This window comes from Eptesicus fuscus, chromosome 6, assembly GCF_027574615.1.
Source record: "Eptesicus fuscus isolate TK198812 chromosome 6, DD_ASM_mEF_20220401, whole genome shotgun sequence".
Taxonomy (NCBI): Eukaryota; Metazoa; Chordata; class Mammalia; order Chiroptera; family Vespertilionidae; genus Eptesicus; species Eptesicus fuscus.
In genome coordinates this window covers 75,257,664-75,282,874 of record NC_072478.1, presented here as the reverse complement: position 1 = coordinate 75,282,874, position 25,211 = coordinate 75,257,664, and the positions used below count along the sequence as shown (strand labels likewise).

At 58.3% G+C, this 25,211-nt stretch overlaps 1 protein-coding gene across 2 annotated transcripts; it reads left to right on the top strand.

Annotated features, from left to right (window-relative positions):
- Positions 1-8,976: 8,976 nt before the first annotated feature.
- PITX1 (paired like homeodomain 1) lies at positions 8,977-20,597 on the top strand. 2 transcript variants are annotated; one of them, XM_028148215.2, is made up of 4 exons: positions 8,977-9,035; positions 14,524-14,760; positions 16,971-17,203; positions 19,136-20,597. In XM_028148215.2, exons 2-4 carry the CDS (start codon positions 14,592-14,594, stop codon positions 19,676-19,678), a joined length of 945 nt encoding a protein of 314 aa, XP_028004016.1. In that variant the 5' UTR covers positions 8,977-9,035; positions 14,524-14,591; the 3' UTR covers positions 19,679-20,597. The 2 variants fall into 2 exon arrangements, with proteins under 2 accessions (XP_028004016.1, XP_054572972.1); XM_054716997.1 differs by lacking the exon at positions 8,977-9,035 and having other exon boundaries at positions 14,171-14,760.
- The last annotated feature ends 4,614 nt before the right edge of the window (positions 20,598-25,211 follow it).

The window sequence follows — 25,211 nt, the reverse complement described above, 5'->3', positions numbered from 1 at the left end:
CGCCCGCACGTGCCTCTCCTCGGCTCGGACAACACCTACAGCCTGGGCTTTTGGGGTGCCTGCTCCTCCCTGGGCACAGCTCATCCCAGCTGCAATGCTCCCCCTCGGGTCCATCCCATCGGCCACAACCTGGAAGGGCTCCTGTACAATTGATTCAGAACGCGCTCCTAGCTCCTCGCCCCAGCAACCGCCCTGGCCCCTCACTCGCCTTCCTTTCCAAGGGCCCCCCAACAGCTCCTATTGTTCTTTGTGAGGACATGCTCCCCACCCCCAAGCAGAACCCCAAAATGACTTCTTTATTTTAACATTTTATTTTGAAATAATATAGATTGACAGGAAGTTGCTAAGATAGTACAGACAGGCCTGGCCACCCTTCCCCAGTCTCTCCCAAGGGTTACATCTTACATGACTGCAGTACCATTTCCAGGAAACTGACAGGGGTATAAAGTGTGCATATAATGCTGTCACCGTTCTATCAACCCGATATTTGAGATGGCCTTTTTTTTAAATTACGTATAGTAACACTAAAATAAAAATTAAATCGGGATAGAAAATGGACACTGTACTCAAGAGACAACATCAGGAGCACTGGCCAACCCGTCCACACACCTGCACAAAGAGGCGGGTGAGGGAACCTTGCTTCCCTCGTCCCACTCTCCCACCACCCAGCCCCACCCCAGGCTGACCAGAGAATGGGGAGCAAAACAGAAGGGGAACCCAGGCACATGGGCCCAGAACCCAGCTCCACGTAAGCCAGAGCCCTGCATTTCTCTATCCCCCAAACAGGGTGAGCCACCAGCCTTCTGGGTGGCCCCCACCCCACCCTTCCCCATGAAGCAGTTCCCCCCATATGTGCGCTCAGCTCCTACCCAAGTCCCTTCTTCCCCTCCTTGAAGACTGAGGAAACTGAGGCCCAAAGAGGGGAAGCGTCTCACCCTGCCATCCTCTACCTCTTCTATTCTGTCCCCTTCCCGAGTAGAAGCGGGGGGCCATGTCTGTCTGGACTGTAGGCAGAGACAGGGAGGTCACCTTGCACCCTTGGGTGGAGGGGGTTCACCTGGGTGTACCCAGGGCCACAGGTCCCAGGGCCTAGTGCCAGGAGCTCTGCCTCTTCGGAAGCTTTGCCACTGTTGACTAGAGCCAAACGTCCTTTTTCCTACAGAAAGAGGGACCTTGGGATGGACTGGTCACACTGACCCTCCAGCCTCCCAGGCCCTCCAGATGACCCAGCACCCAAGGGCTCCCAGGGAGATGAGGCTCAAGGTCCAGGCCCGCGGCCAGCCAGTCCAAAGCATGCGGAGGAGGGGGAATCCTTCAACAGAGGACGCGAGCCTAGGACAGGGCCCGTGGAGCCTCCGGCTGCTCCTCCTTCCTGGCTGTTTGCGGCCGGCCCTCCGGAGGCTGCTCTCCCCTTTGTTCTGCCAAACAAGCTGGCTCCTGACTTCCAAGTCAGCCAGGGACTTGGCAAACATTTGTCAAGACTCGTCCCCTCACTCTGTGTTTGTCTACTCAGCAGGGCTCTGGGCTCTGTGCAGAGACAGGCGTTGCCCCCGAGGCTCATGGGAGCCCCCTTCCACTGCAGCCCCGAGGCCCCACCTGCAGGTACACCAGGGTGGGAGTCTCTCCATCCACCCGAAGTCCAGCCTCCCTCTACCCTGCGACCTCAGGCACACAGTCCCTCCAGGGCCAGAATCCCCTTGCAGGCACTGTCAGTCAGCAGACACACCATGGATAAGGGAGGCAGGGGGACCTGTGAGGACTCAAGATTTGTGGTGTGGGGCTGAGGGTGAGGAGGAGAGGGAAGGGAGGCAGGAGCAGCCACCACTGGCTCACCAGCACCCCCCGATCTGGCCTCCAGGTGTCCCGAACTCCTCAGGATGGTGCCGCCCAGTGCCCAGCCAGCCGAGGTCAGTGTGCCCTGATCAACGCTGCCGGATGGGCGGGTAGTCTGCCAGACTCTGACTTCATCGTCAATGCCAGGGAGCAGACAGCTGGAGGCCTGTGCCAGATGGAGGCCCCAGAGGGTGGAGATGTTCTGAGGGAGTGCGTCTCTGAGCCTCAGTTTCCCTCCATGCACAGTGGGAACAGGGGAGGCAGCTCATCCGCCTGTAGCTGCCTCAGACCCCTCAGCACAGGGCAGGACCAGGACAGAGGGAGGGGCCCTGGCAGATACAGGGCCAGGGGCCCAGCCGACTGCACCTCTCTGGACCTGTACTCCTTTGATCCTTGGGGATGGAAATGGCGACCACTTTACAGGTTTGCACTGAGAACTAAAGGAGCTCATGCACAGGAGGATATCAGCCAAGGCCTGTAGGAGCTGGTGTTGTTACTATTATTCGTGATCTTGGCCATGTCCCTGAGCCCCCCCCTCCCCCACCCCACCCCCCCCCCACCTCGCCGCCCCAGCTCTCCTCTCCCTCATCTGTAAAATGGGCTGGCAGCTGGTTGTGATGAGGAAATGGCCTGATACAAAGAGCCGGCACAGACCCAACATACAGCTGGTGCTCAGAACACCTCAGCCCCTGCGCATGCATCCATGGGTATGTATTAGTGCTTGTGAACTTGAATCACAAGTGGTACCGAGAAGCGTAAAAAAGAACAAGCAGCAGCAAGCCATAGGGGTCCTTCCATAGGATGGAAGGGGACACTTTGTCCATCCCTTGGGGACTGGGGCTGGACCGCCTACGGAGAAGCTCCTTCCCCTGCAGCTTTCAAACTGTGGCCCAGGGAGCCCTGGGGCTCCTCGGGGGACCTGTAGGGCCAGAAGGGATGTGGGGGAAGGGCAGATGAGCTCACATCTGCACCCTCAGCCACAGTAGCGCTGCATTTAACGAGTTAGGGGTCCTGGTAAAGTTCCATTTGAAAAACATGCCCTGCTGCTAGAAGTAACCCAACTTCTGGTTTCTCAAGTGAAGAATATGAAGCCCAGAGAGGCCCAGGGCGAGGAAGCCAGCCTGGGAGCTGCAGAGGCCCTTCATTCCTCTTTAGGGTGCTCCCCAAGGCGTCGGGTGAGGAGGCCACGGTGGGAGGGGGTGCTCCATCTTCCAGAATAAGAACATCCAGACTGAACTTCACTACCTTTGTCATGATGCTGCCCCCACCCCAGCTGCAGGGCAAACTCCTGCTATCCCCACAGCTCAGGGGGAAGGTCACTTCCTCCGGGAAGTCTGCCCTGACCCCCAGCTTAAGTTTGCTGCCCCTGTTCTGTCTCCCACATCTCCTAACCTGCCCCACGTTTAAAATATGCATCATCTTTAGATCCAATCACTCATGAAGGATTGCCCTGGAACTGTCCATCATCCCTGAGTCCCTGGCACCCCACCCAGTGCCAGCACACAGAGTGAATGCTTGATAACTGCCTGTTAAAAGAAGGAATGAAGTACCGCCTCCATTTTCCTCATCTGTAAAATGGGTAAATACCACCTCCCAGGATCAGAAAAGTAAGCCACTCACTATGGCTAGCAAGTCAAGGACTCACAGAGCAGGGTCCCTTTCCTGCTGTCCAGGGCAGGTTCTGAAGGCAGCCAGCCAGCCAGCCATTACCCACCAGCTTCCTCAGCCATGGCAGAGCCTCATCTCAATGGCCAGAGACCTGGGCGGGCGATGTGGGGTCCCAAGACCCCCAGGCACCTCACCCAGCAGAGGTGACTCCCAGGCAGCATACTTTCCCAGCACTAACATTTACTTAGGATTTGCAGAGAAGGGGGAAGCACAAAGCACTCTGAGGGGCAGAAGGGACCTCGAAGCCCTGGGGATGCGGTCAGGCTTCCCATAGCTGGCCCTGAGCTGGCCCAGGACCTACCACGGGCTGCTACTATGGCTGAGGCCAGGCCCGGCACATGTGGGCACCCAGGTAGAGGGGAGGTAGGAACTCTCGGACCACCCCCCCCCCCCATTGGAGCAGCTGAGAGCACGAGGTTCACGATGACAGGGGGCAGAGCTGGGGTTCCCACCCAGCGTGACTCCAGAGCAGCCCTGAGTGCCAACAAGAACCTGAGCCAAATGTGAACACACATGTCAAGTCCCCCAGTTCTGTCCCGCTCAGCCCTGCTAGTGGGCTGGAGTGCGGGAGAGCACAGCTTGGAGGGAGGCACGAGGGGTGCAGGTCCCCAAACCATCTTCACAGCTCTGCTCAGGAACACACCGTCCTACAGGGCAGCCAGCCGAGGGCCCGGGAGAAGCCACAGTCCCTGTGCGGCCACCAGCCCTGTGCACCAGGGCTCCCTGCTGGGCGGGGGGTGGGGGGGGGGCACCGCCACACACGACACGAAGGAAACATCAATATTTCATGGGCAGCTCCCTCCTGGCCTCCAATTTTGTTCTCAATTGTCATGAAACAATTCAGAATTTCCAACTCAGGGCTAATAGGCTGCTGTCAGCCAGTCAGCCAGAGCAGGCGGGGTAATTATTTTAAAAGCTTCCGACGGGGCTGTTCACTGCACTGGCTCCCCAAACTGTCCGTCTGCGGTAGCGGCTGTGCTTCTTCAGGCTCTGAGCACCCTGTCTCCCCGCACAGCAAGCGGACATCTGGAAGGCTGCTGAGGCACCCACCCGAGAACCTGAGAGGATGGGAGGGACACACCAGGCTCACCGAAGGGTAAACTGAGGCCCTCTGCGGGGCACCTCTAGAAAGGCGGGGGCCGTAACTTCTCACGTTCGTATTTCCCATGCTAAATGTGGCCTCCTGTGCTCATGGTGGATGGGTGCACTCACAGACAAAGAACAGGATGGGTGCAGTGGCTGAGTAATGATGTCACAACAATCTGCTCCTCTCTCACCTCCTCAAATCCATCCTCCACTATCCAGGCAGAGGGTCTTTCTAAAATATACATATGAGCAGACCCCTCACTGTTTAAACCCTCCGCCTGCTCCTCTCTGCCTTCAGGACAATGTCCCACGCTCCTAACCAGGATTGTGAAGCCCTGTAGTATCTGGTTCCCACTTAGTTCGCCACCTTCCTCTGCCCCCGTTCTCTGCCTTTCCCACCTGTCCCAGTGCTATCCCAGGGAGCGGGGTGGGGTTCCAGGCAAACTTAAGGCCTGTCTGTGACTCAAGGCCCTTCAGCACCAGGTTTCAGATTTCCTCTTCAACACTGTGCTCCACATATGTGTATGGGTTGGTGTGTCTGCCTCCCTGACTCAACCTAAATGAGCAGGAGCCAACCACTGTTGTCTATCTGCCATCACAGGCACAGAATATGTTCTGTCTTTTTCCTGACCTGATAGAGGCCAGTCCAACAAGGCCCCAGACCAGGGCTCTTTCCACTATTTCAATGAAAAAAATACTTGCGATACTCGACTGGTTTCTATTTTTGCTTTGGCTGCTGGGAAGCTCAGAGTACAATACAAAAATTATGAAATACATTAACTCCTTACCTGATCCTGCGGGTTCCTCTCTAACCTTAGGGCCTCTAACTCCCTCCTCACAGGTGAAAGAGGGAGTACAAACAGAAGCCCTCCCTTGCTCTGTGAGTCCATCCCTATCTGTGAGTCAACAGACTCCGGACCACCCCTCAGACTTTCTAGCAGCCCTTCTCCCCACAGAGGGGGCAGGAACAGTCCTGAAGGACTTCAGGCTCTCCCCGCAGAACCAATGCTTCCCCATCACTGTGGAGTGGCCTCTCTGCCAACACCTTCAGGACCTGTTGTTCTGAGAACCGTCACAGGGCAGGGACTTCTCTGCAGCTCGCAGACCTGGTTCCAGGGCAGCAGCCAGTATTCCTGAGGAGGTGCGGTGAGTATTCCTGAGAACGGTGAAGCTGCCGCTTTCACCCTTCGGGGGGTGGAGCCTGTGACTCTGGCCCGTCCAACCGTAGCCCTGAGTCACTCTTCCCCACAAAGTGAGGGTCAGCAGGGGGGCATGTGAGCTGCACCCAGCCAATCAGCGTAACCAAGTCCCTTTGCCCACCCTAGAGAGGGTCCTATGGTTGGCAAGAGAGGCTGGAGGCCCTGCTATCAAGCTTACAAGTGATGGGGTAACAGGTTTTAATCAATCATTACACAAATATTGATTTCAATGCTATTGCAATAAGAGCTATAAAGGGAAAGGACAATCTCCCTCCCTACTTTTACTGGATATTGAGATTTTTTTTTAAATGCTGCTTGAAGAATTGATAACAATGCCTTTCTGCGTAACTATAGCTGAGGACATGTGTCCATTCATTATGTTTTGTGTGAACTCATGGTACAAATTCATCTCAGAGTTCTGTACCCGGGAGAGCAACTTCTAATTAGAGGAAGGATGGCCGTTTGGAAGGAATGATAAAGCAAATGTAACACCCAACTTTGCTGACCTTTTCTGATCAGTAACCTGGAAGCCAAAGTGATATTCCAGAACTGCGTTACTTCTGTTCCTGGGAGATTCAGCTCCAACCTTCCTCCTTCTGATGCCTGATCTCACTCACTGCCTTCCACGTGGGAATGTATGCGCCCCAAGATGTCAAAATCTAAAGGGAAATTGTAAAAATTCTTTTTGAAAGGAGCAAAAATAAGATCATAAAAAGTTTGTTTGACCCACCTCAGTTCACCAAGAACTTCCAGGCCTTGGGCCCTGGTCCCACCCCACTGGCCTGCCCAGCTTCCCTGGTCTGAAACTTCCTAGCAGCCAAGCAGGAGATGAGGGGCAGATCCATGAATCAGAGGAGGGGCCTGCTCCTACTTGACCAAACCACTGCGACCCCCCTGGAGAAAGCAGGAAACAAAACTGAGAGCAAATTGTTTTAAAGAACAAAGCAGCCTGGCAGGTATCACCATGAACATTCAGCCCAGCGGCCCACCCCCACACCGGGCCACACCCCTCACCTCCAACATCTCATAGCTTTCCCAATGCTTACAAACTCTTACTATTTTCCCATTTCCCAGGCAGGGAAGCTGAGGCTGGGAGAGCTCATGTGATCTACCCAAGGCCACACAGCTAGTAAAAGACACAGACCAGATTCTAACTCTGTCAACCGGGTCTCAGAGGCAGCTCTGTGGTACCAAGGGCTCTGCCTGGGAATAAGCACATGTCAGGAATCACAGGCACATGACCAGTCACCCTCGGGAACAAAACCCGGGAAATTGCTGGTGTTCAGGGATAGGACGGTGCAATTTCCTAATGCAGACGCCAGAGTGAAAGCCACCCCTGCACATATAGTAAGGTCCGAGCAGTTGCTTTTATGCGGGAAGAGGCCTGGGCACCTGGGGTGGGGAGGGAAGGCTGCCTGAGACAAGGTCAGAAGCTTCTCAGTTTAGCAGCGCTCGGGGCCAGACCAACCAACAAACCAGTTTCACACATAAAACAGAGCTTGTGGCAGCGGGAGAAGCAGAGGATAGAATTCCTGAAGCACAGGGTCCAAGCCTGCATTTTTTGCCAGCTCTGAAATGGCAGGCCTCAAGGACTTGGTTCTTAACCCTTTTGATCCTGTGTGCACCGAGCCACATACACCCGCCAGAAGGTGTTCCTCTGTGGAGGGCAGAGGGGAAGTTGTGGAATCCCCCAATATCAGGACAGGGTGCAGAGGCTACCCCTCAGGGCCTGAGCACTGCAGCCTCTACAGGCTTGGATCAGGCCAACTTCCGAATCTGGGTGTTTGGAGGAGGTTCCAGGTTCGGAGGGGTTTCTCCGTGTTTTTGGCCAGGTGGCCCTGGGCTGTGAGGGAGCCTGCCGTCTAGCTCCGCGGCAGCTGTCAGGAGAAACAGGCAGGGAGGCGCCGCCAGCGAGGCACCTCATGAAACATTGATGCCTGGCCATCGCACTGCCATCTCCTGGCACCTTGGGCCGGAGCCGCAGCCCCAGAGCCCTGCGGCTGTCCAGCTGTCCGGCTGTCGGGCTGTCCGTGGGCAGTGCCAGTTCCTGACACTGAGGCTGGACCCTGACGGACCCACCCACCAGACTGGAGTCCCATCGCATTGCACCAGGAGCGGCAGGCTCAGCCTGGGCGCTTTGGGGAAGCAAGAGCCTGTTCTGCCTGCCACTTGATTTCCCCACAAAGGCTTCCTGCCCAGGCTTCCTGCCGTGGACAACACTAGAGAACAGTCGCCTGCAGGTGGAACCCAGTCCCCCTCGGACCTGCCAATGGCCCCCAGTCTTCCAATGGCCCCCAGTCAGGGACAGGCCAATGGAGCCAGGTTGACCATGTCCTCCCCTGTGCCCAGGCCAGAAGGGCGACCGCAGGAGGGTGTACAGGTGGGGCGCTGGACAAGGGGTCATAGAGGCATTTGTCCTTGTGGAATGGTCTCCCCTTTCCTCATCAGCCCACCCCTGGGAGGAGGATTGGGGGGAGGGGGGTTCCTCCAAGCGGGAAAGGTCGGGTGGTGGCCCCTCCCCAATCTCACACACACACACACACACACACACACACACACACACACACACCCTAGGGTCTGTCCTCAAACCTCCCTGGCTGCCAGGCTCTGCTCCACGGACTCTTTCTGCCAACATGCAAGTCCAGCTCCCTCCCGCAGGCTGAGCAGAAAGGGGGAAAGGCCTAATCGCAGAACGGGGGGCTTGACTGCCACCTGGCAGGACCCAAGGAAATTCTGACCAGACTCCGACTGGGACCCTCGGGCGCCAGGTGGGAAACTGAGCCCAAAGGAGAGAACTTGCACCCGCCTCGGCTCCATCCGCATGCGGCCGGGCCCCTCCTCCGAGCGCGAAGTCCGGGGCACTCTCCCCGGCCTCAGGCCCTGGCCGCCAGCCCCGTGGACCCCCGCCTGCGCCCCGAGGGAGGCCTGGACCCCTAGCCTGCGGGACTGCGCGCTGCCCCCTCCCCGTTAGTCCGGGCTAGCGCCCCGCTTCCCCTCCCCTCTTCCCGCCTCCCCAGCCCTGTCCCCGCCTTCCCCGCGGGCGACGGGCGGCGGTGGCGGGAGGAGCGGGCCGGCCGCGGCAGCCCGGACCGTGCGCGCTGGGATGTAGCGAACAAGCGGGGGCGAAACTGCGCGGAGCTGGAGACGCAGCTGGAGCGCGGCCCCGGCCACAGTCGAAACCTAAGCCCCGGCCGGAGTGGCGGCGAGAGAGCGCGTAGCCGACGGGCCGCACCGCGCAGCCCGGGTGGGGTAAGAGTCGCTGGGCGAGGGGCATGGGTCTCCGCGGTGCTGGGGCGCAGGGGGTGGTGGCCGGGTTCAGCGCTGTTTGCCCAGGGCATTCGTGGGGTCCTGCCAGTGGCGAGGGACTGAGCGCGTTGCGCGGAAGGCCGGGCGCCATCGAGGCAGCGCGAGGAGCCCCTCTCTGCGCCCAGCGGCGGTCACGGCGGCCGGCGCCCATGCTGCCTCACCTAGCTGGTGGGCCTGCCCCCCGCCTCGGCCCCGGGCACCCCAAGAGGGCAGCAGATTCGAAGGCGCGGGCCCCAGCCCTGCGCAGGGCAGAGCCTGAACGCGCCCCTCGTGGTGCCGGCCTCCGGGACCTCTGTGGGAAAGGCAGCGAGGGCCGCCCGCAGCTCCCGCCGCTCCCGCTGCTCCCGGGAATGGGGGCGCGGCACTAGCCGAAGCGAGGGCCCCTCGGCCCTCCAGGGGACTTCGGCCTTAGCTTCGCGTCAAGAGGGTATTTTTCCTAAACGAAACCGCTTCATTCGTACGCTTGTTCGTTGGGACAGCTACGCCACGGAAAAGCCACAGCCGTGGGCCCGGCCCGCAGCCCCGGCGCTGTGCGCCGAGGACCCGACGTCCCGCGCAGCGCAGGGCGCACCCCAGCCCCGCGGCCGCCTCGCTGGCGCGGGCCGGGCTTTTCCTTACCCTAAGAGAAACCCCAAATGCTCATCGCAAACTCCGATACAGACATCCCCGCGGCTTCCTCGGGTGTAGTTGTTGGCGCGGGGCTCCCCACCACGCGGCGCTTCTCTAGACCCGGGTCTGGAGCTCTGAAACTGACCGGCCTCCTGAATCTGCGCGGATTCAGCGGCGGGAAAGCGAGGGCACCGAGGTCGGCATCGCAGAAATCGGAACCCCAGGCTGGAATCCTGGCTCCGAGGTTTTCCTATTTTAGAGATTCCCTTAATTCAAAAAGATTTAAATTCACTTTCCTAAGAAACTGAGGCTCGGTGTTCTCTTGGCATCCCAGTGGTCTGCCAGCCAGGGTCAGAGGAGAGCAACCCCAGGCTGCTGTCCACTTGGTGGAGGGTAGGGTCTCCCGGTAATGGCAAAAGCTACAGGCAGCGGCGGGGCGGCGGCTCAGGAGGGACTTGCTGGCCTCCTGCCCTTCCTTCAGACTGCTTTGGGGCTCCTGATCGCTACTGGGAAAAGGAAAAGAAGTGGACTGGGACATGGCGACCAGGCTGCCTGGACTCTTAGGACACAGAGGCAGCATTTGCTGACCTTCGAGCCAGGCTCAGAGTGCCCTTCTCTCAGCAAATTGGCTGCTGGGGAGAGGAGACTGTGATACTGCAAAAGCTGACCCCAGTTGTGTGACCAGCCACTGCCAGTTTCCTAGCCTTCTCTTCCGCTTGGCTCAGCCGCTCTTGGGAATCAGATAGCGAGCAGTGCACTGGGGTGAGCAGGGCGATCCATGGGCTCTTACCAGCTGCTGCCAGAGCGTTCTGAGTTCCACGGTCCCATCAGCCACCCCACCTAGCCATCCTGCCTGAACACACCCAGCTCTCTCCCCACCAGGGCAGGCTGGGGAGCCCCGATTGACAGGAAGCTTCGGGCTGTGGTCGGTCCTCTGAAGCCTAAAGAATCCAGTGAGATTGTTCCCATTGCCTACCTGAGTACCCCTTTTCCCTTCACCCAGTAATTACTTGCATTCAAAGAAATAAAAGCTTTTATTGGGGAGGGGGTCTTAGACCAGGCGGAAGGCAGTAGGTGGTCCCGGCTGCACTCCCCAAACTGGGTTTTCTAGTTTGAACTTCTCCACGGCCTAAGAGGCTTAGGGCTGGAATGTCCCAGAGAGTCATGGATGGCCCTGGGGGCAAGCCATGGCACATTCCTCCCCTTTTCCTAAAATCTCTTGATTCTTATTTGAAGATTAGGGCAGGGTTCCCCCCCCCCCCCCCGTAAGTAGGTGGAAGGATGCCCCCCATGAGGACCCTCCAACCACCCTTCCCAAATAAAATAACTAAACCATTGTTGGGTGCAGAGTTGTTTTGAGTGAGCCCAGTCTCAGGCAGAGTCCTTGGAGGGACTACTTCAACCCCCACAGCAGCCCAGACTGCTCTCTGCTCAGCCCAGCCAGGACTCTAAGCCCCCTGAAAGTCGCTGAAAGTCTCAAAATCATTGCTAGCTCTGTGTGGCCTGGAGGGAGGAAGAATCGGGCACATGGTTCCTACTCCACTAAGCCCCCCTCCTTCCTTTTCTCATGCCCCATTGTCAAGTGGGCTGAAGGCTGAAGCAGCAGCAGGCGGTGCTGTGTCCCATGTCAGACGTGGGAACTGAGGTACAGTGCGGGTCAGACCTTATCCAAGGCACACGGCAAAGCCAAAGCCGGGCCACTGGGCCACTACACTTCCTCCTGAGAGAGAGCTGCCTCCTGGCCTGTTCCGCCTGTGAGGTACCTGTGAGAGTGCAAGAAGCCCCTGCCCTGCCTGGGATAGTGGCCAGCAGAGGGTGTGGCTGGAGAAAAAGAGAGAGAGCGCCCAGGTCCCTTCTCCAGTCAACACCCAGGATCAGGCCAGGGGCCCCTCCTTACTCAGCGCTGCCTGGGCCCAGCGGAATAGATTCTCCAGGGCAGCCCCCAATAGTCTCAGCCCCTCTCTGGGGCTCAGAGCCCTGGAGATAGGGAGCATCACCCACAATAGTCTGAGGGCCTTTCCATCCACAAAGCAGGCGTTAATATTTCCAAATATAGGGAGTATTGTGACTGCCTAGAGCTCTGCCAGAGGCTTGGGTCCAGAGGGGCACAATAACTACAGGTGAACAATAACTACATTAAATCCATCAACGGAGAGAGGCAAGCCCTTCAGACTCAATAGCTAAAGCTGCAGAGTCACAACACAGTTCTTATCCATGGAAGGCCTGACTCTTCTGACCCTCTGGGAAGCGGGAGGACTGTGACCCTCAGCCCTGGATAACCATCGGCAGACCATTCATTCCATGTTCCCACCCAGATAGGCACCGTGCTTCACACCTTGGCCTGACACTGGGCATGCTTAGAACACACCTCCTTTCCCCTCCTAGTCAGATTTTGTGCCAAACATCAGCAGCGTTCTGGGAGTCAGAGGCCTGGCTGTGTGTACCCATATGTGACTCCTGTGTGTGGATGCAGCGAGTATGTGTGTCTGTGTGTGTACACAGCACACCTGTGTGGGTATGCAGTATGTATGTGTGCATGCACGCTCCCATGCCCTGTCTGTACCCAGGCATGCAGGGTGGCACGTTGTCCTGTCAGGGTAAAAGCAACTACAAGGTGGTAGGTGAAGGGGCACTTCTGGCATGCTATAGCATCTGGATACCTCCTTGAAAGGAGACTCAGCCAAGAACTGTGATAAAAGACGGGGCTGATGGCAAATGCAGCAAATGCTGAGCAACCATACCTCACCATGTCTCCCTCCTAGGCCGTCCCCCCCACACACGTGCACACACACCCCAAGACTGTTTTCACCCTGGGAGTCTCAACTTAGAGAAACATCCCTTTGGAAGAAAAGAGCGGGAATATCTGGACTCCCCAACCCCAACTCCTAGATGCATCTGGCCTCAGCCTCAGGCCCTGCCCCCTGTGTTGAGGGGCATCCAGTGAGAGTGGAACAGGCCCTAAGGAACTGTGCCTTCTCCCCAGGGCCCAGAGCTGCGGGCCTTGGGGTGAGGCTGAGGGAGTGAGAGGCAGGCCTGGTTCCACACTATACCTGCCCCTGCAATCCTCACCAAGGAGCTCAGCCTGGGGCAACTCTCTGATGGGGAGCCAGGGTGAGGGCTCAAGGCAGTGCTTGCAGAGCACCCCAGACACGGACAACCTCCATGTTCAGTCCCAAGCAGAGGAGGAGATGAGGATGCACTCGGCCCTGGGGGAGGCTCTGGGCCTGGAAAGTAGGGCAGTGCTTCTCCCCCAGGCCACTGTCCTGCCCTCGGCAGGTAAGAAGCAGAGGGCAGCCTGGGGTCCAGCTTCGTCCAGAAAAACAGGTCAGGGCCCCACCCTATCACCCCAGCTGTCACCTATTTACTCAAGACTCGGAGGTCTCCAGACCAGTTAACAATTGCTGAGCAAAATCCTTCAACAAACTTCACTGAAGTAGGACTCAAGGAGGGGGTCGTTCGTAGGGGTGGGGAGGGGAGTGTCTTTGCCTGTGCCCAGGAGAGAGGCTCCACTGCGGGCTTCCTGGGCTGCAGGCCCAGCGTTGGGAAACGGCAGTCACCTGGCCTGCCAGGCCTGTGCCTGCAGCTCTGGGAATCCCAAGTGGAGGCCCCAGGCGGCTACAAACCTGCCCTGAAGGGGGCAGAGACCCACCCTGTGGCTGCCAAGTGGATTTGGCCGGATGGTTAAAGGTGCAAAACAAGGGGAGCCAGCCCTATAGAAGAGGCCGTGGGGCCTGGCGGGGCTCTTGGGGTCTCCCGCTGCACTCGCCAGCGGACTGGAGCCAACAGAAACGTTTCGTCTGATTAGAAGCCATCAGTTCTCTCCCAATCCCGGAAAATTGACTGCGGTGCAGAGGCGGGGGCCTAAGAAGCAGCCTTGGGGGAGAGGGTCCAAGCTAATTAGGAGGCAGCATCCGGGGGCCCATTAGAGCACAGGCTGCTGTCACTCAGTCTGGGCGCAGGTCCCGGGAGAAGAGGCCGAGGAAGGAGGGGCCGGCGGCCCCTCGACGAGGACGCTGCTGGGAGCTGACGGACCGACCCTGGGCTCTGCCCCTGCCCTGGCTGGCTCGGAGGCGCCCGCTCGGTGCGCTCCTGCTCGGTGAACAGTCACTCATCCTGAGCTGTTCTCGCCCAGGGGCTGGGGACCTCTGGGCCCAGACAGCAGTTGGTTCTGAGCGAAACAAGTCATTTGGGGATCGAGGTGGGCACAAGCCGCGCGGGACTTGCAGGCCAGACGCGTTTCTTTTGTGCGGCCCAGGGAGAACTCGGTGTGTCACCGGGGAAGGAGGGAGAGGCCCGGTGAGGCCGCGGGGGGTGGGGGGAGGGGCGGGAGGCGGCGGGAAGGTGCCTGGGAGGAGGAGGGCGCGGGCGAGGCCGGGAGGGAGGGAGGGCGGCAGAGAGGGCGCGCCGGCAGCGCGGGCGGCTCGGGGCTGGATTCCGCCCGCGCTCCCCAGCTCCCTCGCTCGCTCGCTCCCTCCTCCCCAGCCCCCTCCCACCCGGGCCCACCCCACCCACCACCCCTGGCGCAGGGACTGCTGGAACCTGGCGGTGCGCACTGTCGCTTTAAGACAGATTCTGCCGGCGCCGTCCGGAGCCTTAGAAACCGGCCCGGGATCGGGAGCCCTAGCCGGGGCCGGGCGGGCGGCTGAGGCCCGAGCGGCGGGAGCGGAGCGCGAAGCCGGGCGCCCGGTCGCGAGAAACCGCTGCTGCTGCCGCCCGCCTGGCCCCGCAGCCCCAGGCGGTCCATGGGGCAGGCGCGGCGATATTGCGGGCGCGGGCAGCCCCGGGGGGCGGCCGCTTAGGCACTGCGCTCTTGTCCCCGCAGGTCGCAGCCAGGGCGGCCGGGCGCGCCCTGCCCCGGCCCCTGGAGCGTCCGCCACGGTCCCCGCCTCCATGGACGCCTTCAAGGGGGGCATGAGCCTGGAGCGGCTGCCGGAGGGGCTCCGGCCGCCGCAGCCACCGCCGCACGACATGGGGCCCGCCTTCCACTTGGCCCGCGCCGCGGACCCTCGGGAGCCGCTCGAGAACTCCGCCAGCGAGTCGTCGGACACGGAGCTGCCAGGTAAGCTCGGCTCCCCGCGAGGCGCACGCGGAGCCTGCCCCGCGCACGGAGCCGGGAGCAGGGCCTGGCCTCCGCGCCTCGCTTCGGGACCTGTCCGTTTCCCATTCTCCATTTGACCGTGAACGCGGAAATTTGCACGCTTTAGGAAGCGGACACTTAGTGCTCCCCGGAGGCATTTCCACGAGGTCCCCACGCGCCCTGAGACCGGCAGATGCACGAACCTACAACCCGAGGCGCGGACTGCCCCTCTTGATAAGGAGTGACTAGAACGGGGGAAAGTTAGGTTTTCGCAATCGGGTGCCATGGGGCCAATCGGCCAAATGAAAGGAGCAGATCGAGGAGGGTGGTGAGAGGAAGGTATCCAGAGAGACCGAGAAGGGGACAGACACGCCGACAGTGGGTGACAGATTGAGAAGGAGATCCCAAAGAGAAGGGGGGCGATAAAAGAAAAGCAAACTGGGGTCGAGGTGGAGACAACCTCAAGGAAAAGGAGAACAGACGGAGGACAGCGAGGGAGAGCGGTCCAAGGGATGCGGCCGGACTCCAGGCAAGACCCCCTGAACTTGGGGTCCCGGCCCCACGCGCGCCACGGGAGCGGGGAGCCCGCTTGGCCGCCTGGCCAGGGCTTGGACTCCGCTCGGGCCGCGTCTCTCTCGGCGCTGCCGCACTCTTCCACCTCAAGCCTTTCCTCCCGGGCCGAGCAGTGGCGCGGCCGGCCGACCCCGTCCTGGTCCTGGTCCTGGTCCTGGCCCGACCTCCTGGGTCCGCAATCAGCTCCCACACTCGCCATCCCAACGGGGCGGCGTTGGCGAGCTCCCCACTCCCCGGCCAGGGGGGTCGGTCCTCTTCTGCGTTCATTTTTTAATCCTTCGCCGAGGGTTTCTCTGCGCGTTTTTAATCTCTATTTATTTCTGTTTTGCATCCCTAAGTGACTTTCTGAGAGGTTCTGTTTGCTTGGTTAAAAAAAAAAGTCAACGCTGGACTGTACTTTTGTTTTCAAAAGTTTTAAGCATGGCCTTTGCTTGGCTTTTATTTTTAAGACCCAGAGAAATATGTCGTTATAGGTTGCTTTTTAAAACCAAATCTATGAGCATAAATTTAAATTTTAACTCTGTTTTCTGATACAGAAAGAAGTACTATAGTAGGTATATTTCTCTGGAATTTAAAATATCTACATGCAACATTATTCTTCGGGAGATTTTTAAAAGTCAGTCCAAAATGGCGCGTTTCTCGGGTAGTTTTTTAAAATCTATTTACAGGAGTGTTATTTGGGGGATTTAAGTTATCTAACTATATAGTGTTGTATTTCCCTGGGATTTAAAAATCACCTCGGACGGACATTACTGAGAAGGGTTAAAAAGCTATCTACAACAGTACATTGATTTTTAAACCCCAGAGAAGTGAGTGCCTGTGTCTCCTGGAGTTTATACAGGCACAGCACTGCATTCAGTTAGGGGTGTGATTGTGGCTTCTTACTTTACATCTGCTCTGTGTTCCTACCTGACTATTTTTAAGAGTTTCTGACCCTTTCTGTGCTTGTAGGCTTTGAGCTGTGAACTTTTTTGGGCTTCTGTGTTTTGCTTCTAAGTTCTTTTTTTATGCTTCAGTGTTTCTATGACTGCGTGTGTTTTGTAGCTGCAAGGGAGAGAGGCTAGAGCTCCAGGTCACCTAGACAGTCCGTCAGTCTGGGCTGCGGCTGGGCCTCGGGACTTGAGGCCTGGAGCTGAGGCCGAGAGCAAGACTGTGTCTGCCCGGAGGGGCTCCCAGGCAGCCCTGGGGAGAAGAAAGTGGAGGGTTGCAGGCCATACCACCTCGCTCCTGCTCCACGGACCGGCTAGCTTCAGGCTAGAATAATGTGATCCTAGCTCAGAAAAGCAGAGACCTCCCTCAAATTTAGACAGACTCTTGAAAGTCGTACAATGGCCGCTGACATTAGCAGCTGGGCTCAAGCCTAAACCAGGCTAGGAGAGCGGGCCCTGCCCTGCCAGGAGCCTAGGCCCGCGGCTCGGCTCCTCTGCTCCACGCACCCAGACCGGGGACGACTACTGACGACCAGGCGCCGGCGGGCTCTTCCCAAAGGGGGACGACAGCAGGGCCCCTGGCGGGAGGGAGGGCCGCCAGCGCCGATGGCGGGTTCTTCGGTGGAGCCGGGACGGGTACAGAAGGGCACAGGCCCGAGGTGACGGGGCGTCCCGTCCTGCCCGCTTCAGAGAAGGAGCGCAGCGGGGAGCCCAAGGGGCCGGAGGACGGCGGCGCGGGCGGCGCGGGCTGCGGAGGCGCGGAGGACCCCGCTAAGAAAAAGAAGCAGCGGCGGCAACGCACGCACTTCACGAGCCAGCAGCTGCAGGAGCTGGAGGCCACGTTCCAGAGGAACCGCTACCCCGACATGAGCATGCGGGAGGAGATCGCCGTGTGGACCAACCTCACGGAGCCGCGCGTGAGGGTGAGTCAGGGCGCACGCAGGCGGCCTCCGCCGCAGCCCTCCAAAGCTCAGACGCGCGCTCAGACTTTCACTTTCCCACCACTCAGACCTGCTCCCTCTCTCCACCACAGCAGATTCCACCCGAAGCCCAGCCTGCCCAGCCGCCGCCAAGCCCCTTGGCCGCTAGCACCCTCCGCGGTCCGGGCCTTCGATCCCTCTGACCCGCATCCTACCTGACCCTCGGGCTCGACTGCAGCCCAGTCCAAAGACATGTGGCCCCAGGAAACTCTCCACGCCCTGGAGGGCCCAGGGCCCACTCGGGTGGGACCACCCTAGACAGCGCAGAGGGTTCCCCCGCCGCCGGGGACCTCAGAGTGGCCGGCGCCTTCCCGGGAAAACGAAAGGGAAAGGCGGGTCCTTCCTGGTGGCCTGCGAGAGGCCCAAAAGGTGCCTAAACTCCGGGTCCCAAAAATTCCTGGGATGGTGGACCCATTCTCACCGGCTTCTCCAAAATTTCTGAAATTCTCCACCTGACTCCTCCCCAGCTATCCAACCAGTCAGTATCTGGGCCCTTTCCCTAATTCCCTTTCCTGTAGGGTTGGGGTCAGGGGGGTTGGGCGGGGGAGGGGGGAGCAGCTCTGGTGGATGAGTGACCATCAGGTCGAGTCCCTTTGGAGATATAAGGTTTCTGACCAAGACCAGACGGCACCCTTCTCCTCACCGTTTTGTTCCCAGTAAAAGCAAGGCTTTCCTGCCAGTGCAGCCAGAGAATCATTTCTTCTTTGGTGCGCAAATATTTAATCATATTGGGAGCACGTCCCTAGCCAGACCAAAGTCCCACCTGGACTCTTGCTATAACCCCAGCCCTCACTCCTCCCTAGCCAGGGCGCCGGCCCGGTGGGACAGGAGTGCAGACAGCACTCAGTAATCCTGAACTCACTAATCCTGCCCAGGGTTTATGGTGGGCTGGGGGGTGGAATCAGGCCGTGTCAGTGCTGGAGCCGGGAGAAGGCTGAGAGACAGGGTCTAGCAAGGAGCTGGGGAAACTCAGCTCCGGGCTGTGGGAGGGAAGGGAGGGCAGAGGGAAGATAGGTGAGGATCCGAAAGGACCAGGAGTGGGGGGAGAAGAAGAGGTTCTTACTAACTTCTGTGGGAGAGAGTGGAGGGGAGGTTAGAGAAACTAGTGTGAAGTGAAAGGAAATTAAACATTTGTAGAGAAACGTATTTGGCATATACTTAGGCGGCAGAGAAGAAATTAAATATTTAAGGGAGAAGCAAAAGATCAAGGATTTGAGAAAATAATCAACTATTAAGAGAAAGTGAAGGTCAGATATTTGGAAAGGAAAAAACTATTTGGAGGAATCAAAAGGGTCAAAATGGGGGACAACAAAGAAAATGGACTGTTTGAAAGAGAAGAGAGTTGTTCAGAGAGTAGCGTGGACCAAACGAAAATAAACGTTTGGGACAGAAATGAGAGTATCAAATATTGCCAAAAAAAGATGGAAACAAACTATATGAGGAATGAAAGACAGATTGAAGAATGGGGGGAGGAGGAATATTCTAAGTTTCAGGTAAGAAAAATACTTTTTGTATTCAAGGGAGAAGAAAAACGACGGGCTGTCTAGGAGAAAGAATAGGGATCCGTTTGGGGAAGAAAGCAGACGATAGCCTGGTTGAGAAAGGAGGGGGGGGGGAACGAATATTTGTTAAAACAGAAGATCTGTATATTAGAAGGAGAAAACGGATTTAATTTGGGAAAGAGGATAAAGATGAGAAAAAGGAAAAGACTAATTTTTTCTGGGGACAGGAAAGCGGCCATTATGGAGAAAAGGCAGGAAATATCGAAGAAGCGAAGCGAAATTCGGGGGAGAGAAAGCGGCGAAGCGACGGCCGGGAAGGAGGGGGTGGTCCCGCCCTCGGCAGCCCTGACCCTGTCCTGCCCCCTTCCCCCAGGTCTGGTTCAAGAACCGGCGAGCCAAGTGGCGGAAGCGCGAGCGCAACCAGCAGCTGGACCTGTGCAAGGGCGGCTACGTGCCGCAGTTCAGCGGCTTGGTGCAGCCCTACGAGGACGTGTATGCCGCCGGCTACTCCTACAACAACTGGGCCGCCAAGAGCCTGGCGCCAGCCCCGCTCTCCACCAAGAGCTTCACCTTCTTCAACTCCATGAGCCCGCTGTCGTCGCAGTCCATGTTCTCGGCGCCCAGCTCCATCTCCTCCATGACCATGCCGTCGAGCATGGGCCCGGGCGCCGTGCCCGGCATGCCCAACTCCGGCCTCAACAACATCAACAACCTCACCGGCTCCTCGCTTAACTCGGCCATGTCCCCGGGCGCCTGCCCTTACGGCACCCCCGCCTCGCCCTACAGCGTCTACCGGGACACGTGCAACTCGAGCCTAGCCAGCCTGCGGCTCAAGTCCAAGCAGCACTCGTCGTTCGGCTACGGTGGCCTGCAGGGCCCGGCCTCCGGCCTCAACGCCTGCCAGTACAACAGCTGACCGCCCGGCCGGCCACGAGGGCCGCACGGGGCGGGCGGGGGCGGGGGACGCGCGCGGGGCCTCGCTCTCTGCGCCCGGCCTCGTGCCCGCGCAGCCCCTCCTCCCCCACCCCCCTCCGGGTTGGTTTTGTGTTTGCTTTTCCGGACCCCACTCTGCCCTCCAAAACCAGACAAAACAAAAAGACGTCGGAGCGAAGTGCCGCGAAAAAAACGGATGAGTTGCAATTTCCCTCGGGATGGCGCGGGCGGTGTGTGCGCGCTTTCTCGGGCCTCGGCGGGCGGCCAGGCCCGGCGGCACCGGGAGGACGCCCTCGTTGCCCGTGTTCCCGCCGCGCCGACCCGGACCGCGCCGCCGCCGCGCCTGTGAACTGGACGCGCGCGGGAGCCTGGCCTCGGCCCCAGCGAACCAAGACGCCCCCTCCGAGCTGGGCCCGGCCGAGCGAACCTTAGCTCGATCCGGATCCGAGTTGGAGCGGGCGTTGGGCCGGGGGTGACGGTGTCTAGCCTGGAACCAGGGACTCGCTGAGGAGCCGCACCCGGCCCCGGCGCGCCCCCGGGGCCCTCGCCGGCCTGGCGCCCGGGAAAACTATTTAAAGGCTACGGAGCCGCAGATGCGGCGCGAGGATGGGCTGGGCTCGTCTCTGAGCACCCCAGCTTCCCCGCAGGCCCAGGTCCTCTGCTCCGCTCCGGGCTAGGAGGTGACCCCCTGGTCCCGGCGCAGAGCTGCGGTGCAAGAAGAATCGAGCCGAGCCGGGGAGCTCCGGGCCTGGCCACGGCCTCTCGCCGCGCCCACTTTGCACACCCGCTCTCCGGCCCGCGCCCCTGTTTACAGCGTCCCTGTGTATGTCGGACTGACTGTATAGAATTATAAATCTGTCTATATCGACTTGTCCATGTACGTCTATTAAAACCATAGTACGAGCGTGCTAACCGCTGCGGAGCCCTGACTGCTTCATTCGGCTGAGGAGGGAGGCGGGTAGAAAGGGAACCTCGCCACCGAGGGCCTGAGGGCAGGAGGGAAGAGCAGAGGCAGACCCCGCCAGGGCCCATTCCCCCACTTCCCCACCACCATTCCCGACCTTCCTGCCGGCTCCTGTGAGGGCGCTGCCGGGCGTTCTCGGCTCCCAATCTCTGCTTGGGGCGCTCACCATCTGGGCTGCTCAGCCTAGGCGTAGCGCGCACGGGCTGCCCTAACCGGAGCTTCCTCCCCGCCCCCCTCAACACCCGGCGCCCGACTCTGCAGGCTCTCGGCAGGCTCTCGGGGTTTGCGCCATCCCTGTCTGCCCAGGGCGTTGGGATGGGACCGCTGAGAGCCTCTTTAGTTCTAGGGTTGCCTTTTCTCCTGTGGGCCCGGTATCCCCACTTTGGAGCCCTGCCCTAGCCATTCCAGGAGGGTGCTGGGTCTACCAGGGTCTAGTCAGGGCTCCCCTCTTTTCTCCCTGTCCTCCAATCCCACCCAGGGGCATGTGGCTTGCCGTCACACAGAACTCACTTCTCACTTCCCTTCCATCCCAACCTGTTGGAGGCTCCCGGCTGCCTCCACCTTTCCCCACGTTTGCAAACTGCTGAGCAAGACCAGCCTGTAAACTGCCTGTGAAATTCTGCTTTCCTTAAGTCCGTCGCGTCTAATGGCGATACAGAATGTTTGTAGCTGCAGCGGGGAGGAAGGAAGGGTTGGTAATTCTGCTTTAGAATCACCTTGAGACAGGGATCGGCACTGCCCTGGAGCTGGACCCAGGCAAGCCCTAGCTGGGAATGGGGCACATCCATGGGCTTAGTCATGAGCTATAGCTGCAGAGCCCTGTGCACACATTCTCAAACCAGGTCAACACTGTGTTGTCCCTATTGTACAGAGGACGCAACCGAGGCCCCACCACATGATGTAATTGGGCCAAGGTCACACAGAGACAGTAGTCTTTAGATTCCAAAGCCAGGCATCCTGCCGCTGGTCTTCTCACCTTCAGATGAGGTGTGAGGAAGGGTCCTTCCCAGAAGATGGCCCAGCCTGATGCTGTAGGATTTGGAGTGTGGGGTTCTAAAAGGGACAGGGACAAATACACAGACTGAAGGAGGGAGGTGGGGGGAGGGAAGGCTGGGGCAGGGGGGTGGAGCTAGACCACCCCTCCCCCAAGGGCTCCAGTCCAGAGCTCTGACCCCTCACTCCCTGGAAACATAAACACAATCACATCTGGACTCAGAGTGCCTTCCCCAGCCTCACACATCTGCCAAGGCCAAGGGACCCTGGTCTCAGTTGAAGGCAGAAGGCAAAGGAGACCTAGTAGGAGGTGTGACTGGAGGGAAGTGGGAAGCAGAAAACCTTCTTCTGAAAGTCAGGCCCAGCTCCAGGTGAGAGAGGGGCCAAAGCGGGGCTCCGGTGGAGACTCAGAGTGTCTGTGGGGCCACAAGCCAAACAGCTGCAGGTGGGTGGGAGGTTAGAAGCAACCCACAATGACCCCACCATTCATCAAGGACCATGGCCAACATGGTGAGTATAAGACCCAGCCTCAGGCTCCACTAGCTATTCTGACCCAGCTGTTATGCGGCGGGTACAGCAGAGAGTATCCAGCCCTTTCCAGCTGCACCAGCTGCAAGATCGTCTCTGGAGGAGGGGTTGAGGAATATATAGCGCTCTGAAAACCAAATCCTCTGAGAAAAGGCGGAAAGTCCTGCTCCTGCTCTGGCTGAAGAAGAGCAGGGAGGGGGTGTCATTCATTCGGCCAGCATTTACTATGTTTCTGCCCTTGGTGCTAACGGTTGAGCAGTGGAAAACAGACACGGTCCCTGCTCTCAGGGACAAGTAAACAAACGTGTATAATTACAAACGGGGCTGAGTGCTTTTGAAGAAAAAGTGCTGTAAGAAAAAATGAGAGTCCTGCTTTAAACAGGGTGATCATGGAAGGCTGTTCTAGGGGGGAAGTTCTGTCTTCAGAAGCAAATGCTATCGTTTATTGAGCCGGTTTGGGGCCCAGGGTCCTGTGCTAAGGGTGCACTCCTCATCGATGAGCCCCTTTACCTGCACAACAACCCTATAAACAAGGGTTTTCATTATCCCCTTTCCCTGATGAGGCCCCAAGGCTTAAAGAAGTCAGGTCACTTGCCCAAGTTAACACAGTCGGAAGTGACAAAGTGGATTCAAACCTGGGTAACGCCCATTCTCTGCACTGGGCTGCCCCATGCCAAGCACATGGGCAACATGGGCTGGGGAAGGGGGCGGGGGAGGGGAATGACCTTGAAGAGATCACAATTTCAGCTGGCAACACAGGACTAGCCCCAGGATATAGAAGAGCAGATTTGTTGTTACCTGGTCCTGACAAAGTGACCCCCAAAGGGCTGCTGCAGGTTTAGGGGGGACAGGAATTAGGGGTAGAAGGGCAAGAGGCTGGTACCCAGCACTGTCTGCAGGCACTGTGGGACACCAGAGGAAAATGGGATTGGCCACTGTGTGCAACCCCCAAGAGCCTGGCCATTGAGGGAGAGGTACTGAGTTACCTCCCCTGGATTTATGGCCCCAGCATCCAAGTGGAAGTCACAGCTAGAAGATCCGCCGTGGAGGGGGCATTGCCCAGGGAGCCCAGGCCCTGGAGGGGGCTCTGTGATGCCCTTCAGCTTCCCCTGAGATAGGCAGCAGGGCCTCAGTCCCTAAAGGGCCAGTCAGGGAAATGAGAATCAGGGTGGCTTCATGCCCCTTGACCTCCCCATTTCCTGGGCCAGTCACTTGGCTCTGATATCCATAGGAACCTCTTAAGAGCGAGGGTTTGAGTTCTGGATCCACCTCTGAGTTGCCTTGGGCAAGAGACTTAATTAAGATCTCTGAGCCTCTGTTTCCTCTTCCATAAAAGGGAATAACAACAGTCACTTCACACAGTTGTTTAAAGGATTAAAGAGATAATGCACATAGTGTTAATTGGGGTGCTGGTATTGTAAGTGCTCAATAAATGGTTATTATTGATGGCGGTGTTGTTGTTACTAAATATTATTTGGGGTCCAACTTCATTTTCCCTCCAGCTTTTCTGGGAGTCATGAATGTGAGTCATAATTGCCAGTCCTGCTGACTTCCCCACCCCACCTTCCCTCCATCCAACTCCTGGAACCGTCCTAGACTTGGCCTCAGTCACCCAGCCTGGGAGACCCAGAGGAATGGGGCCCAGTCCCTGCTGTGCGCTGGGTCTGGGGACAGGCAGGTGAGCAGTCAGTACTCTGCAAGGGCTCCCGGCAACATGGGATGAAGATGCCTGGACACTTCTTTTTGTGTTAATCATTTCATCAATAGCTAACATCAGGCCTTTACTAAGCGAGCCCCAAGCCTCATACTAGCACTTTAGAAGAATTACAGCCTTTTCTCCTCACAGGAGGGAGGGGATTGTTACTCTTACACCGGGAAAAAGGGAGGCTCTGAGAGCACAGCTAATTTGGGAGAGTCACTCTTCCTCCGTGCTGCCTCAGAGGTGGCAGCCATCTCCTACTCAGCGCCCTTGTGGAACCTAAGATCATCAACAAAACCACAGTGAGATACACTACACACCCATTAGAATGGCTACTCTCAGACCCTTGTGAAACCCAAGATCATCAAAAAGAGGACCAGGAAGTCCATCCGGCACCAGTCACACCGATATGTCATAATTAAGCCTAACGGGTGGAAACCCAGAGGCATTGACAACAGTGCACAAAAGATTCAAGGGCCAGATCTCCATGCCCAGCGCTGATTATGGGAGCAACAAGAACACGAAGCACATGCTGCCCCGTGGCTTTCGGAAGTTCCTAGTCCGCAGCATCAGGAGCTTGAAGTGCTGCTGATGTGCACCAACTCCCACTGGGCTGAGACTGCTCCCAGCTTCCCTCAAAGAACCGCAACGCCACTGTGGGGAGCAGCCCGGCTGGCCGTCAGTGCCCAAGCCCAACCCCAGGCTGCGCAGGGAAGAAAATGCACACACAGATTGTGTGCCCATTGTGTTTGTGTGGATAAAACCATAACATTCTGCCACCTGGCAAAATAAAATAAAATAAAAAATGTGGGAGTCAGGACCTGACCGTGCTCCCATCCGCTGTACTACACACCCTCCTGGAGAGAATCACGTTAGTGCGGGGTGGTGGGCGGGGTGGGGGTGGGGGGGGAGGGGGAATGAATAATTATAATTCATGTCAACAGGCTGGGCACAGCTGGGCTCTGGGAGAGAGAACAAAAAGGCACCGGGCCTTGAGACGTGCCTTCATGGAGCTCACTCCACTGGCTGAGAGAGAGCCGCAGGGGGCATGGGTGACAACAGGGTCTGAGGAAGCCCTGAGGGGGCGGGCAGCAGAATGGGAGTGGAACATGAAGGGCCCTGGAATGACGACCATTAAATCCGAACTCCCATCTCCTTCGCTCTGACAAGCTTCTCATTTCCTAGATGGGTGCTTCCAGTCTGCCTCCCTTTGGAAGCCCTCCCAGGCTTCCTCCCGCCCTTGCCAGCCTGCCTCTTGGCCCTCTCACTAAGGGAACCCCAGGTTTCACAAACCTGTGTTGACTTTGCAGGGCCCTGGACCGGTCTCCCGGT

Bases quoted from the DNA above. Each gene is read 5' to 3' on its own strand.
- PITX1 (XM_028148215.2), top strand. From the start codon at position 14,592: ATGGACGCCTTCAAGGGGGGCATGAGCCTGGAGCGGCTGCCGGAGGGG. The intron at 14,761-16,970 runs GTAAGCTCGGCT...TGCCCGCTTCAG, and splicing joins GTCGGACACGGAGCTGCCAG to AGAAGGAGCGCAGCGGGGAG. The intron at 17,204-19,135 runs GTGAGTCAGGGC...CCCTTCCCCCAG, and splicing joins TCACGGAGCCGCGCGTGAGG to GTCTGGTTCAAGAACCGGCG.